Here is a 15,664-nt window from a genome sequence, read left to right on the forward strand (position 1 = left end):
ATTGAAAAGGTTTGGTTTTTTTTTGTTTGTTTTTGTTTTTTTTTTTTTAACACTCAAGCAATGAAAGTACTATACAAGAAAAACAAACCAAACAAACCGAGACAAAATAAGAAGAAAACAAAATTCTTTCCTTTCCATCAAACCCTTATATATCAGTCTTCTTGGGCAACAACTGTCAGTTTTCTGATGTCCGCTTGTTTAATGAAGAGCCCCCCCAAAGACTGCCCCTGCATCAGCATACTAAAAGAACACCTTTGCTCCACCATGGTGGTCACTCATAAGTGACTAATAAAGAAATCCTGTCTACCTGAGGAAAGAGAAGTCTGTATTTGACAGAAGTAGGGAAAGTTCCTTTCTATTATTTTAAGCTGAGTTATAAAAAATTATGTCCCACTCTTCAATGTGGCTCATAGAAGAAGCCGGAAGGAGCTGGTGACATGAAGCAAGGTATTAGAAACAGGAAAATGCACTGAGATCAACGAACAGTAAATACTCTACAGCGAGAGACCACTTACATTTTATCTAAGTATTTGTTCACATCTTCATCTTTTTCATAATCCTTGCATAGCTGGGCAACCAGAGCTCCATAGGTGAGCACAAAAAGGTCTTTGTTCTGTGGAGAAAACGTGTATGGTTTTGTTACAGGCAGCCATGACAGTATATTGTGTGCCACCTATTTTTAATTTATGGGTTGGAGTCACACTCAGAGATCACTGGTTCGCCTTGACCCCTCCTGAACTCCTGTTCCAGTTTGCACTCATGAGCTGTCATCTGCATTTGCACACATTGCTGAGCTGGGAGAAGGGTACATGCTCTCACATGAGAACATTATCCTACACGTTTGTAACTGTTGCATACTATGATGTGTATTTTTATGTGGAAAAGGTTTTCTTTTCTTTTCTTTTTTTTTTTTTTACTACCAATTCTTGTTATTCTGGGATATTATCATCCAATTCTTGTTATTCTGGGAGAACTTATGTTTTCCATTGCCTGTTTGCAGTTGGGACAAGTAACTGATGAAGGTTGCCATGGGTCTGTATAGCCTCTTCTGAGTCTTAGATCTGCCAAGAAGGACTTCAGGATGATCCCAACTACAGCTGCAAGCCAGCTGGAATTCTTTTTGCTTTGTGCTTAAAAAAAAAGAGGAGCATTTTAAAGTAACCAAATAGAAACATTAGTTGCTTTTTCTTTTTTAAAAAGAATGGAGCTAAAAATTGTGTTCTAATTTTTAGAGTGAATTATAAGCAAAAGGAAGTCCAGTAAGGCTTCATTTAGAAAATAAGAAAGAAAAGACAAAGAAAAAAAAGGAATCAGAAAAAAAAAAAGATCTACCTATTTTAAAAAGTCTGTTTTTCTTCTACCAGAAAATAATGCCCATGAAAGAAAAAGAAGCCTGGTGAGAGCATGTCCCACACTGTCCACCCTACGGGCTAAATGAAGGACCAGGAGGACACAGTCACTTGCCAGCCATCAGGGGCCAGAAGAGTTCCTCCAGTTCCATGTTCCAAGGAAGGAAGAGGAGGAATGTATTTGTTTTCATTCTATATAAAGAATTTGTACGGAGGAGAGAGAAGATGTTGTACCTCTTCTATCCGAAATAGTCTTAGGTCTCAGGTACTCTCTCTTGCATGGGATATAATACACCCTGAAGCATGTTTATTTCCTGGGTTTTAAGTACATGTCCAAAAGGGTCCATTTATTCATTTGGCATCATGACTAGAGATTTTATTTTCAACTGCAGATCTAGCATACCTTTGTAGGTCTCACATCCATGCTACACATCCCAAGAAATATCATCAGGAATTTCTTTATGGCTTTTAAAACAATAAAATGAATCACTTTCAATGTATAAATAGAACTCCAGTAATAATTTTCAGTGGTTTTGATTTAGTATAAAAAGGTTTTAACTGTTGTGTGTGGGCATATGCAAAGTGATTTAGGCATAATATGAATTATGCACTATATATTTTTGTCATTTGATAGATAACAGACAAATTGTTCAAGAGCCCAGAGTGTCAGATGGAATATTTGTAGGCATTTCTGACTGCAGCACCCACCAGGTTTGTAATACAGCCTCATAGCACAGGGATAAAATCACCTAATTACACTGAATTCCAACTAGTCCCTGAAGTGATTAATACAGCATTAAACAGAACCCTAAATTTTCCTGCCTGTAATATTTGAATTACTGATGCTCAGGTGAAAGGTTTAAAAAGCAAAAATAAAAACAAAAAAGTATTGCCTCAAATTAAATGTGCCAAAGGGTGTGTGTGGGGGGGGGGGTCTTAGTAGTAAGTGATTTGGGAAGATATAAAAAGGACAATGGCTCATACCAAATACAAACACATTTAGTACCAGGCAATGTACCTTTGATGACAGTCTTTTGATTCCTAGTGTTTTGATAATCTTTTCCTGTTCAATTTATACATAATTGACTACATTTTATTTGCTTCTTAATAAAACATGAAATATAAAGAATTGATTGATGGTCTCATATTTTATCTTAGAGGCAAAGGGATCATTTAATACCTTTATTCAAGTCACCCACCAGCAAAAATACCCTAAAGATCTGTATAAAGACCGATTACTCTGCTACACTATTGAGAGATGTCTATAACTATTTCCAGAAGGGTCATTCACTAGCATCATCTCTGCTTCACTGAGACCTACTTGTAATAGCATCACTTCCCCCAAACACACAAAACATCCTTTAAGACAACATTTGCTGGGAGAGAGAAGCAAGGCTCTTTGACAAAAAAGTCTTACTATTTTGTGATATTCTGGTCTTTTGTGCACAGGACGGGACATCTCTCGTGGTAGGTGAAGAGATCTTCAGTGCTTTTCTTCAGTCTGTAACTTAGAGACACATCAGTAGTCTTCTTCCATCTTTGTCTTAGCAAGTTCTTCCTTGCTTTGATGCAGGAGTGCTCTTTACTGCCTTTGCTCTTTACTGATGGAAGAAAGAGAAAAATGTGAACAATGGCTCTGTCATATACCTCTGTAACCTGCTGCTGATCCAGGAACAGCCTTGCTTGTAATCCAGGCCCATAAAAGCTCACAGTGTGTGTGAAGTCAGACCCAAAGCACCAAGACACTAAAAATTCTCTAGCCCTAGGGAGTTGATGAGTGGTGTTTTGTTCTGGTGCCAAGGCATTGTTTTAAAATCAGGAACAGAAACCTTTGCAATCCAAGACATATCCAAATGTTAGCATTATTCACTTCTGTATTGATTGTTCTATGAATCAGAGATACAGGATCAGCAATCTTTAGGCACTAAACCCTGAGTTTAAACCTGATCAACAAATGAGTTTTATATTGTCCCCAGAACAGTCCCTGTCCCATCTTGTGTGTTTCCAACATTCAAATATATTTAGAATCTTGTTTTTAAAAGATTCATTTTCATAACAGCCATCAGCAATTTTAATGAGTTATAAGGCAGATATTTTCTTACAGAGCTGTTTTGAAGAATGGGTGCTCTGCAGTTTAATAATGGATAATGATCTGGCAGAGAGAATAAGCCCTCAGCTTTCTTTTGATAGTTTCTAAGCTATTGAATGCTCTCTTTATTTATGCAAAAGTACATATATTTAAATTTTAAATAAGACATCTCATTGTGACATCCGCAGGGTACGGGGTTTCAAACTGTACCAGAAATAGGCACAGCAGATTCAGTCAAGAAGGCCATCTTCCTCTGCTTATGTCTGAGACAATTAGTCCTATTGGTTTTGGAACACTCTTCCTACAAAGTGAACACCGGCAAGCCCTTTGAAGAAGAGTGTGGCACAGTTGAAAGAGCTTGGACGGTTGACAAGGCTGCAATTCAGTTGCTGCTGTCCTGATGGCTGGCTGTGTGGCCATGGGCAAGCCACTTTATTGCTCTGTGGCTCAGTTTCCACATCTGTGAAATGGCAGTAGTAATACCTACTTCACAGAAGTTTGACTATTAAAGAGATAATATATACTGTAAAACACAGTATAATGCACTACATAAAAACTAATTACTGCAGGCTGTTCTTACAGGATGATATATGTGATCAAATTTTATACTATGTGAAGTATTTTCATACTTGTTTATGTTCTATGAAACCATGGTCTCAAGAAAATCAGTTTTAGTGGGTTTGAAGATTTGACAGCATTTTCGGGGCAGACTAATAACATATATTTACAACCTTATAGCTTACAGTATGATTTTCACTATAGTATTTTAATTCAACTAAGTCACTGAAGTAATCCATGTGGTAATCATCACCGTTTTACAGGATAGATATATAGAATAAAAAGACTGAAAAAGTTTTTCAAGGTCATCTGGAAGGTAGGAAGCAGAACTACATTTTCAGATTCCAAACCATCCCCTTTTATCTATTGTACATATTATAATGTAGTTGATAAAAATTTTAGAAGTAGAGAAGTAGATTCTAAACTAATATGAATGTGTAGCTGATAGCATGTTGCCAATTTGGGGGGCAATTTGGGATTCAAGCTAAGAGATCCTGAGCAAAACAGGAAGTCTATGAGCTTGGAGAGGGGAAGGTGGCGCTGTAATCAACAATGCAAGACCATGGCTATTTTATCATATCAAGGACACTACAAGCCTCAAATGTATCATAAGTGTGGGTCTGTGTACCAGACATTGTCGGTGGAGAACTTTGGAGCGTTGGTCTGGCCTGAACAGCCAGAGAGTTGTGTTCTTGGAAGTAGAAGGGGGACTTAATCTTCCATGGCCACTTCTGCTCTGAAGAGGCTTGACACAACCTATAGCAGGCCAATTTGAGTGGGGAGGGGGGAGTCAGATTTAGGTGAGATGCTGGGTCTCTTCCACAGTTGCCTTTGCTCTGGAGGCTTTGTGGCAGTGGCTAGGAGCTAAGGTTGTGGCTATTGAGTAGGAAGTGACCAAGGTAGGCTCCAGCATCTTCTAGCAGCAAAAGCTTTGAGGGAGAACTCCTCCTACCCCAGAGTGTTATAGCTCTTTATGAGAGATGCTCTCAGATGATCTTTGATGAAATAACTCTTGTGCTTTATTCCCTGTGAACAGGATCTTATATACATTTCGGGGTATTCTGGGGTCTAAAAGCAGATGTTTTCTATTGGCTTGGTCTGAGATGTAGGGATTCCTCATTTGCTTGTTTTGGTTGCTGCTCCTACATGACTGAGTCTCAAGGTCCTCTCCATGTGGTGTTGTGGTTATGTGTCCCAGGACAGGAACCCGGTTAGGAGTAGATGAAATATCTACTGCCCTCAGGCATGAGGGCACCAGGGTTTCTGAATCTACTCTACCTTACCAAGTTTTCTGGCAGGGTCCACTGTTCCACACATGGGTACTTTTTAAAAGGTGCAGCCTAGCCTTTATCCCCAGTACTCAGGAGGCAGAGCAGGCAGAACTCTCTGAATTTCAGCCTGGTCTACAGAGTGAGTTCCATGACATCCAAAGCTACGCAGAGAAACCTTGTCTCAAAAAACCAAAAAGAAAGAAAGAGACAAAAGAAAGAAAACTGAGGTGAATCCTTCTTCAAGACTAACAAGGCTCTTTGCCCATCAGAAGGGACCCAGCAACTGAGGTGGACACTGTATACATGACAGGTGCAGGATATACATCTTAAACAAACAGCTGTAGTCACTGTCTCTTGGACACAGTTTGCTAGTTTTTGGATTGTAAAACAGCCTCTTTCAACATTTCTTAACATCTGTGTGTACCTTGTGTTTCCCAGAACCCTTGTTCATGTGTAAAGAAACATACTTCTCTCAAACAGAGGTGAGCATAGTTTGGTGCTTCAGAAGGTAAATGATTAACATTTGCCCCGGCACTAGAGTAGGGAAGAGAATTATGTCAAAATGCCCTAGTGTTGTGTTTCTACTTTTAGTAAAAATCCTTAAACTGGGTAGAATAGAATTTGGACCTGGGATTAAAAGAAAGGAGGATCCTTTGATTACCCAGCTGTTGGCCACCACAGATAAACAGTGTCTTAGATGATACCTCTACCCTGGTCCTTTGGGGGACAGCTGGCCAATTGCGTAAAGTCTTGGGAAGATCCTAACAGAGTTACTTTAAGCAACCAAGGAACTTATACAGAGACTTGTTTCTTCTTACAAGTCTTTGTAGGACGGAATGAGATAGCTCAGTGGGTAACAGTGTAAAAGCAAGGGCACCCTAGTTGAACCCCCCCCCGCCCCCCCTGCATCCTCTCTGAAGTGTCAGACATAGCTACAAATGCGCATAACCCCAGCATTGACAAGCCATGACAGGCAAACTCTGGGAGCTCACAGCTTAGCCAGCCTGGCAGCCCCAGTGAACTTCTGGTTTAGTGAGAGACTCTATTTCATATATTAAAGTAAGAGGTGCTAGAGGAAGACACCAGTGCCTTCCCCTGGCCTCCACACGTACGGTACGTGCACACACGCATGCATGCATGCAGAAACATGTTTGTGCACACCCAGACATAAAAAACACACACCCCTTTCTGTTTTAAGATGATCTCTGTGTTTATTTTCACCTGATTTCCTGATATAAAATTAATATATTTTTTTCTGTGATATCCTAAGGATGGTTGTAATGCTTAGATTTGATTTTCCCAGTTATACGTTTGGTTGTGCTAAAGGAGAGAGAAATTGTGAGACTGAGTACCTCTGAGTAGTATACATGTGAGGGCTACATAAAGAGTAGACAACGGTAAAGTAACTTTAGGATTCATTTTTATCAAAGTAAACAATAAAGAAAAGCGAAGTTATAAAACGTATAGGAGAATGCATGGGACAGAAACATGTTACATGAAGTGAGAATATGGGTTCAGAAAGTTAAACATGTCTCTTTTCTATGTGGGTCTTAACTTTGAATTTTGATACATGTGTATTTATGAGAGAAGGGGTTGTGTGGTCACCAGAGACACCTAGGAAAGGTGTAGGCAGGGTAACTGAGCACACAGGGCATTAACGTGAAAGGAAAAATATGGAGGTACAAAAGATTGAGTGTGGGTTGGGACGGTAAGAGGAGGGTTAGCATGGAAATACCAAAAAGGAACCTGCAAACCACATCCTTACAGATCTGCATCAATGAAACCCTTCTCCAGTAGGGTTCAACCAGTGTTATTCTGTGTCCTACGCAGCTCCCAGAAGGAATGCTCTTTAATTTTCTTTCCATACCCTCATATACAAGATACTATAATGAATGAGTTAATAAACACACAGAGAAATGAGGTATGTACTACCAGGCTTTGCTGTGCTTGCTTTGGGCTTTGTTTTAAGCCATAAAGCAAGTCTGAACCAGCTAAAACATCCAAAACTTTCTGAAACCCTACCTTTTCTTCCTACTTAGTGGTCATCACTCTGTTGGCCTTTGCATGTTATCATTCCTCTGCATGTTTTAAAGTTCTGCATTTGGTTGCGATCCATACAGAATATGTAACAGTACCATGTAGCTTTATTTTATAGTGGTGCCATATAGCATGCACCCCACAGCCAGAACTTTTCTCTCACAGAAGTTAGTTGAGGTTTATCCACAGTGATACCTGTCACTGTAGACAATTTACAGATTAACATCAGTCCAACAAACCTTTCTGGAAGGAACCACACAGTAGGTTAGTGAAGTTTCACAGCCATGCTGAGTCTATCGTCATAATCCCTCTCTGTCCTTGCAGAAGCAACCATCTGCATAAAAGTGGCAGAAATGGCTGTTTTCCAATAAGGCTTTAGTATAAACACCGATATTTTAACCTCATTTAGTTTCCATGTCATATATTATTAGGTTTTTTTCAACCATTTTAAAATGCAAAAGTTGGTCTTACCGTATAAGTCAGACAAAACAAGCAGTGGCCAATTCGGACCCCATGACATATGCTACTAATACCAACCCCCCCCCCCCCCACAATACACCATTGCCTTAGTTTCTAATCAACTTCCTTGCTATTGGATATTGATACTGAGATTTCCTTCGTGATACTTTGGGGATGATCTTGGTAACCATCAGCCAATTTCAGAAAAAAGTTATTTGTGGGATTTATAAAATATTTATCCTTTATTTTTAGGTTATAGGATGTCATGTATCTTTAGCAATCTGACTTAGGCCAGACTTGCTATATTTATTCTTTTATCTTTTATCTACTATTGCTTATTTGATCACTTGTTAGTGTTACATTAAAAATCTCCCTGTGAAATAGTTCTTCCTCATTATTTGGCCTGATCTTCGGCTTACGTATGCTATGAACATACAGATTGACACTCCTTTATCTTATTAATGCAGTGCTTTTACTCTGATGGGATGTGCTGTGCGGTCCTTTAATGACGTGTAATCAGTGTCTTCTTTTAATATTATTCTTCACAGTGATCCATGCTTCCATATCTTCCTTTTCAAGCTTTGTGTGCAGTACAGTTTTGGGAAGGTCACTTGTATGCAGCACGGCTGTTTTTAAAACTCTACACAGGCAGGTTTAAACCAGCTCTGGTATGGTGGTTTAAAGATGTATGTCTGGCTACCTGAGTCCTAATTTTAACTCCCCCACTCATTTGTGTGGGGTGCGAGGCAAGCTCCCTAAACTCACCATGCCTGAAGATTGGATTACTCAGGAAATTCAGTGTTCTCAACACTGTGCCTAGCAGACTGTGCGCATTTGGTCATGGTTAGTTCTTTAGATTTTTTTTTAACGTTTTTATTGCTGCATCTGATGTCATTTATACTGTAGTTTTATCTTTTCTTTTTATTACACTCGTGTCTTTATTTAGTCTTTTTATAAAGATTCCCTTTTCGTTCCCTCTGTGTTCTAAATGATCTATACATGGGATATCTAGTCTTCGTGATTAAACTTAAAAGGTTTATGACTTATTGAGACATATTTGATACACGGTTTGATAAGTATATAGATCAAGTTTTTAATCAGTGTAATTAGCACTTTATCTCTCTGTTCTATGTTTATCTATTTGGTATCCATTAATTAGGGGGCCAAATAATAAGCCATTTGTACTCCCCTATAAGCCAGAGGTCAAATGCCAGAGCTTATCTAATGCTCACATACTGAGTTAATATTTTTCTGCCCTAAACCAACCATTCCCAGGTTGCAGAAGTACAAGGATAATCTCTATGACCCAAACCCACTTGATTTATTTAAAAGCCAAGCTTGAGTGTTCCCCTGGTCTGCCTTATCATTCCCACAAATTCCCTAGTAAAGGTTCTAGTCTAGGTTTTCATTTCCTTGTCCCACCTTCTGACCCAGTTTGAAGCTTCCTGGTGTGACTTTCCATGGCCTTCTCTGACCTAGTGTCCTGGGGAAAGAAAAAGAATAAACCTTTGATAGCACTGGTATCTCTTCCATGACTCCAAACACTGTGGGCAAAAAGTATACCTCTCAAAAGTTTTCTCATTTTTTTTTTACAAACCCTCTCTTCTTATTCCTCTTTTCCTGTTTTTTTTCCCCCCCCGAAAACACAAATATATTTTCTAGAGTTTGTTGCTTTTAGATAGGGTCTGTCTATATAGTCTATATGTATAGACATATGTCCTTGCTGCCCTAAACTCACTATGTAAACCAGGCTGGCTTTGAACTCACAGAGATCCACCTGCCTTTGTATCTGCCTCTTAAGTACTGGGATTAAAGGCTTGCGCCCCATACCTGGCTATATTTTCTAGAGTGTTATATAAAGAACATCATACATAGTTATTTTTCAGTTTTTTATCTATAAAATTATTCTTAATTCGTCCATATATATATATATATATATATATATATATATATATATATATATATATATATATATACATATATTTGAATCTACCTGAAGCAGCATTAATATTGGTTATATACCAGTTTGTTAATTCAGTCATATAGATTTGAGCTGCTTTTAATTTACAGCTTTTATGAAGGAAGTTTCTATGTATATTCAGGTATAAGTATTTACATAAATATATGCTTCCCTCTAACAAATAGTTAGGAGGTATGAACATTATATAGTGGGAATAGATAAACTTTTAAGAAAATCACAAGTTTCCAAATGGACTTGACATTCCTGTCTTCAGTGTATGAGAACTCCAGCTGTTCTACATCCTCAGCAACATCTGGTCAGTTAATATTTTCAGTGTTCTTGGCAGTTATGTAGTGATATTTTGTTATAATAATATAGTTATATATTGTTGTAATATTACATATTATATACACATATAATATGTATAATATATGTATATATAAATAGGTAGATATATTACATATTATAATAACATCGAGTTCTCTGCTTTTGAAATAAAAGTAATAGCCTCAGCACCTAACAAAGAGAATTGTTAAGTATTTTGACTCACCGTTATCTGTGCTCTGAGGTCTGTCCACAGGGTTCATGTACCTCCTGCTGAAATACATCCTTTTGTGTTCCTCTCAATGAGCAAATGCTCTTTATCTGTTTTTCATTTAGCTCTGTCTTGAATGATGCTTTGCCGCTACGGAATTCCCCACTGACACAGTGCCTCCTATCCTCTGTGGGAAGTGGTCTGAATTCTATGGTCATCTTGTGGTGCAATATCTACCTTTTCTGTCTTGTACCTTTTAAGACCATCTCTGTATTCACTCTGGTAAGTCCAGATATGGTTTTCTTTTTATACTGCTCAAAACAGCAACCTTCTTCTGTGTGAACGCTTCTTCCAAAGTATTGTTTTTCTACTTAGCTTTTTGTCTTTCCTTTTGCGCTTCATCTATCTTCTGTGTTCTCAGTTGCTTTTTGAACTATGTTGTCTTCTGTCCGTGTGTGGCGCTTCCCCAGTATACGCTCTCCGTTCGCTAACGACGGGGTCAGCGCATCCAGCTGAGGCTTTGAGAATGAAGATTCATAAATCCAACCGACTCCCATTTACATAGAAATCACAAGGTATATAAATAATTACTAATAAGCTGCAAAAGTTACTTACGTGTTTGATCATTTTACTTATTTAAAGCTAAAAAACTGTTTGAAAAGTCACATTTTTGTATAACCAATGGGTATCCTAAAAATAAGTTTCCAGTTTAACTTTGATATCGACATATAGCAATAATCTACTGACAAATATCTCTGTTTTGAGGTGGCTCCCGTATTCTGCCTTCCTGTTCCTTTTTTTTTTTAAAACCCTTTGGGACCTCCTAGAGATTTTGGATTCCTCTAATATTTGCTATTTTCCATTTCTCTGTGTTTTGTAATGTTTTGTCTGGAGAATCGACTTGTGACTGAGATAAGCATGCCTCTGTTCTGCTTCCTAGGCTGTTGTCTGATGCCTATCATTTTCTGTGGTACAGTGATGCACTGTAAGTGTACTGTGGTCACCCCTGAGACGTTCTCTTTCCAAACAAAACTGAATCCCTTCTCTTTCTCCCAGCTCCAATCCGGTGTGAATTTATTAGCTCACAATTCATAAAGCACAGGAGACGAGTCTAGAATCCTTTAAACATACAAGGATGCTGGGTTACTTGACACAACCAGTTAAACCAGTGCCATCCTATAAAATAGTCACAGCTGGTAGAGTCTAAGCATCAGAAAGGGCCACCAGCTGGCCGTGTCAGAGCTTCTAGGATGAGCCCTGATCTCAGCTGTATCTCATCTTCTCTGCTCAGAAGTGAACCATGCATCAATTCTCTGATAGCGATTTTGACTGTTTGTGGGCAGCAACTGTTCTCCTCTTACACGTTCAGTTGTCCGTGTCAGGTCGGAAAAAATTTCTACTATGGTTCAGCTTTTCTCCTGGTCCCTGCCTTGATCCTTCTGGTGGCTGGCTACGCTCTACGAGGCCAAATGTGGACAGTTGCCAGTGAGTACTGCTGCTGCAGCTGTAACCCGCCGTACCGGAGAAGCAGCCCTCTGGAGAGGAGGTTGGCCTGCCTCATGTTCTTCAACATCACTGGGAGGGCTCTGGTCGCTCCACTGACATGGCTGTCAGTGACCCTGCTGACAGGTACCTACTATGAATGTGCAGCAAGCGAGTTTGCCTCTGTGGACCAGTACCCAATGTTTGCTAATGTCACCCCTAGCAAACGGGAAGAGATGTTAGCTGGATTTCCATGCTACACGTCAGCTCCCTCTGATGTGATTCCAGTAAGAGATGAAGTGGCTCTTCTACACAGATATCAGTCACAGGTGAGTTCATGACCTCCCCCCACAACCCTCCCCATCGTCCTGCTACTGAAAACTTGTTACAGTCTCCATGAACACATCGAACATATTGAAGGTCTGCTGTTTCTCTTATTATCTGAATTCAGAGGACACATTAGATTCCACGTATCAACGCGTATTCTCCTGAACAGCTGCATGCACATGGATAGGACTTTGGGGTCAGTAGACCTGTTTCACTCCTGTTACTTTACCTTAGTAGCCACGTTACTAGTTTTGTTGTTGTTGTTTAGTTGTACTTCTCCATGCTTTCCATTCCCAGCTGTGAAAAGAAGATCGTAATAGAACCTGTCACTTAGATGTTCATGGGTAAGAAAATGAACTAACACAGTTAAAGAGACCATGACTGTACCTAGTCTCTATTAGAAATAATGAATTTTAGTATTACAAATATCAGAACAGTGCATTGTCATTGAATCTCATTTTTCTGCATGTTTTCACACTTGTGTTCCTCTATACTAAAAATCTTTTTTTTTTTTTTTTGCTGAAATTACAGGAAGCTCAGTTGTGTTTTTAAAATATCCAGTGGTTGTTCTAAATGTAAATCGACAGATAAATGTCAGAGACATGGTACAGGAAGAAGAAGACACATGTCTGCAATACGTTTAGGTTAAATTCCAGTAGTGTAATTTTACATTTCATTAAGAAAAACCCATGAATTTTTCCAAGGGATGAATTAAAACTCATGTTCAAAGCACTAAACCTTAAAGAACTGATTGTAAAGACTTCAATAGATTTTGGCCTATTGTCTTTCAGTTATTTAGATACTGTTCATTTAGAAATAGTAAAACCAAGACACAGAATCCTGAAATGCTGCACTAATACCCAATTGAAGGAAATTCAGAAAAATTCCATTAAGATCATATTTGTCACAGTTGGGTTTTTTGGGGGGGGTGGATCACTTTGCTGTTTGCTTGTTTGTAATGACTAATGAGGAAACCATCTCAGGAAGAGCAGCTCTCGAAGTCATCTGCACTGCCCACCTGTGACTGGGTTCTGTTAGCCTTCTCCTCCTTAGACCTTACCTTCCTCATTTACCTGACAGTTGTTAAATACTTTTAAAAGAAAGATACAGAGGGGAGCAAAAGGGCCTGTGACAAAAAGTTTCAGTGTTTAAAGTGCAGGAACTAGGTAGTCACAAATAAAGCTAGTTTATCTAAAAAGGAAACCAGTAAGGAACTACGAGGTATAGCTTATAGTTGCTTACTAACTTCCTTGGTTTCAAGAGATAAGAGGAAAGAGGGATGCAGGAAGATATGTCTGTGAGTACTTGGTACCAGGTCAGTGAAGACCTTGGGAGGATGCCATTAACATCCACCACAGCATCATTTAATAATAACAAACTATTATTATCAAATATTAATTAAGCCTCCAACAAACTCATGGGTCCCAACCTAATGATCAAGAAGCAAGATTGGGTTAAAAGCAGAGGACAAGGTTTAAACATTTTATATAAGGTTAATTGGTGGTTTATAGCATCTGTCACTTCAAGGGTGGTACTTAGAAGCCATCTCACATTAACAGGTCAAATTCCTTTGTAATATGAAGGCTTTGCTGATATGGCTTGACCTGTCCTGTCACAGATATTTTCATACCAAATGATCATCATTGTATAGTATATATTAAAAACTGGAAGCAATAGTTCTGAGGTCTGTTGGGCTCTCTCTTACCACAGCTGTTTCTTGAATATTTGCTATATCAATGCTTGGACCCACTAATTCCTGCTGATTATGTGTAGATGCTGGGCTGGATTCTGATCGTTTTGGCAACCATTGCTCTCCTGGCCTCCAAATGTCTGGCAAGATGTTGCTCCCCCCTCACCTCTCTACAGCATCATTACTGGTCCAACCACCTCCACAATGAGAGAGTGCTCTTTGAACAAGCTGCAGAGGAGCATTCCCGACTCCTCATCAGACACCGAATCAAGAAAGTGTTTGGCTTCATTCCTGGGAGCGAAGACATCAAACATATTCGCATCCCTTCATGTCAGGACTGGAGAGAAATTTCTGTACCCAATATTCTATGTGTGGGTGACACCTCACAGGGTCCCTATAGCTTCCTTGGAGACAGGGTGGTTGAGGAAAATGAAGAAGACAGACAAGAAGGTATTGAATTGAAACCTTGAGCGCTGCACCTTTCAAAGTTCAGGGTGCCTGGTTTTTTCCTGATGCTAAAACTTCAGTACAATATCCTCTCTCTCTCTCTCTCTCTCTCTCTCTCTCTCTCTCTCTCTCTCTCTCTCTCTCTCTCTGACATTTATGGACAGAAGTCCATCCAAAATCCTATTTCCAAAATCAATATATAGAGTGAGAACGTCCCTGCTCTTTTGAAGTTCCATCCGATGCTCACGATGACTGTTGTGTTGTGATGGCCCATTTTGAATGGGCATGAAATTTTAAGTCAACTGGAATTTAGCTGTGCTACTTGATACCTGTGCAGGCATCAATAATTTGGAGTTCTATTTTGTGCCATGCCCACAATATCTACCTCAGAGAGCTATTGAGATTAAGTGTGATGGCAGAAAACATCTACCACTATGCTTTTCATTTGGTGACCATGAACCAGAATCGCTTTCTTCTGTCCTCTCCGAATTCTGTCTCCTATCATTCCTCAATCTAATTTTTGGTTTTCCCCTTGTCTTCATTCAAATGATACATTTTTATTACCTTTCCCTCTGTGTATGTAGCCTACTAGAGAGGAAGGTAGAAGAAAATGGTCTTTCTGAAGTGGTAACAGTAAGGAAGGTTTTAAGTAATTTCCTGTGCTAAAGAAAAATGATGGACTGCCACATTATCATTAGTATTAGGTTATTCTCAGCATCACAGTAGGGGTGTCTTTATGACAACTTCTTATAAACTTTTTTCCTAAAGCTTCCCTTCTATGCTCTACAACTGGGGTTCCAGCTGTACCTTTTCCTGGTCAAATTGTTCCTTTATGCTCCCAAATCTGTTTAAGGAGATAAGAAATAAAGTTGTACAATTTCTAGTTGTTTCTAGAACTCAAAGAGCAGGCATGGTGAGGAGTGTTGGAAAGATGGCTCACTGGGTAAGAACAAATACTATTCTGCTGAAAAACCTGAATTTGGTTCACAATACCCATATCAGGTGGCACATGATACCTGACATTCAAGGTCCAGGGTATCTAACACCTCTGGCCTCCATAGGCACCTGTCTCACAGGACCATAACCCCACAGAGAAACACTCATAAATAATTTTAAAAAGAAATAGAATCTGGGGAGATAGACATTAGAAAATGTGTCTTGAGGGCTGGCTCAGTGGGTAAGAGCACTGGCTGCTCTTTCAGAGGTCCTGAGTTCAAATCCCAGCAACCACATGGTGGCTCACAACCATCTGGAATGAGATTTGATGCCCTCTCTGGTGCATCTGAAGTCAGCAACAGTAGACATAAAATAAATAAATCTTAAAAAAAAAGAAAGAAAATGTGTGTTGATTAGGTTTACTTCAACCCTGATTTCTGTCATGTTCACTTAAGTGCCTGGCTCATGCCACAAGGTTTTTGTTTATTCCGTTTTTTAGCTAAAACAATTTTTGATTGCCAGAG

At 39.2% G+C, this 15,664-nt stretch overlaps 2 protein-coding genes across 2 annotated transcripts in view; one reads left to right on the forward strand and one right to left on the reverse strand.

Moving 5' to 3' along the window:
- The window catches only part of TRAPPC3L (trafficking protein particle complex subunit 3L), a gene marked incomplete at both ends in the record, with an annotated part of 50,021 nt that extends 47,213 nt beyond the window's left edge, over positions 1-2,808 (reverse strand). Inside the window, 2 exons of the mRNA XM_080938210.1 lie at positions 516-613; positions 2,767-2,808. Of these exons, the coding sequence (XP_080794336.1) occupies positions 516-613; positions 2,767-2,808 (140 nt within the window). The remainder of the gene's footprint in view (positions 1-515; positions 614-2,766) is intronic.
- An 8,700-nt stretch (positions 2,809-11,508) lies between these two features.
- Positions 11,509-14,227, forward strand: CALHM4 (calcium homeostasis modulator family member 4; the record flags this gene model as incomplete). Its single annotated transcript, XM_080938463.1, has 2 exons — positions 11,509-12,069; positions 13,841-14,227. 2 exons carry the CDS (start codon positions 11,509-11,511, stop codon positions 14,225-14,227), a joined length of 948 nt encoding a protein of 315 aa, XP_080794589.1.
- Positions 14,228-15,664: the final 1,437 nt, after the last annotated feature.

This window comes from Micromys minutus, assembly GCF_963924665.1.
Source record: "Micromys minutus genome assembly, chromosome: 25".
NCBI classification, from domain to species: domain Eukaryota; kingdom Metazoa; phylum Chordata; class Mammalia; order Rodentia; family Muridae; genus Micromys; species Micromys minutus.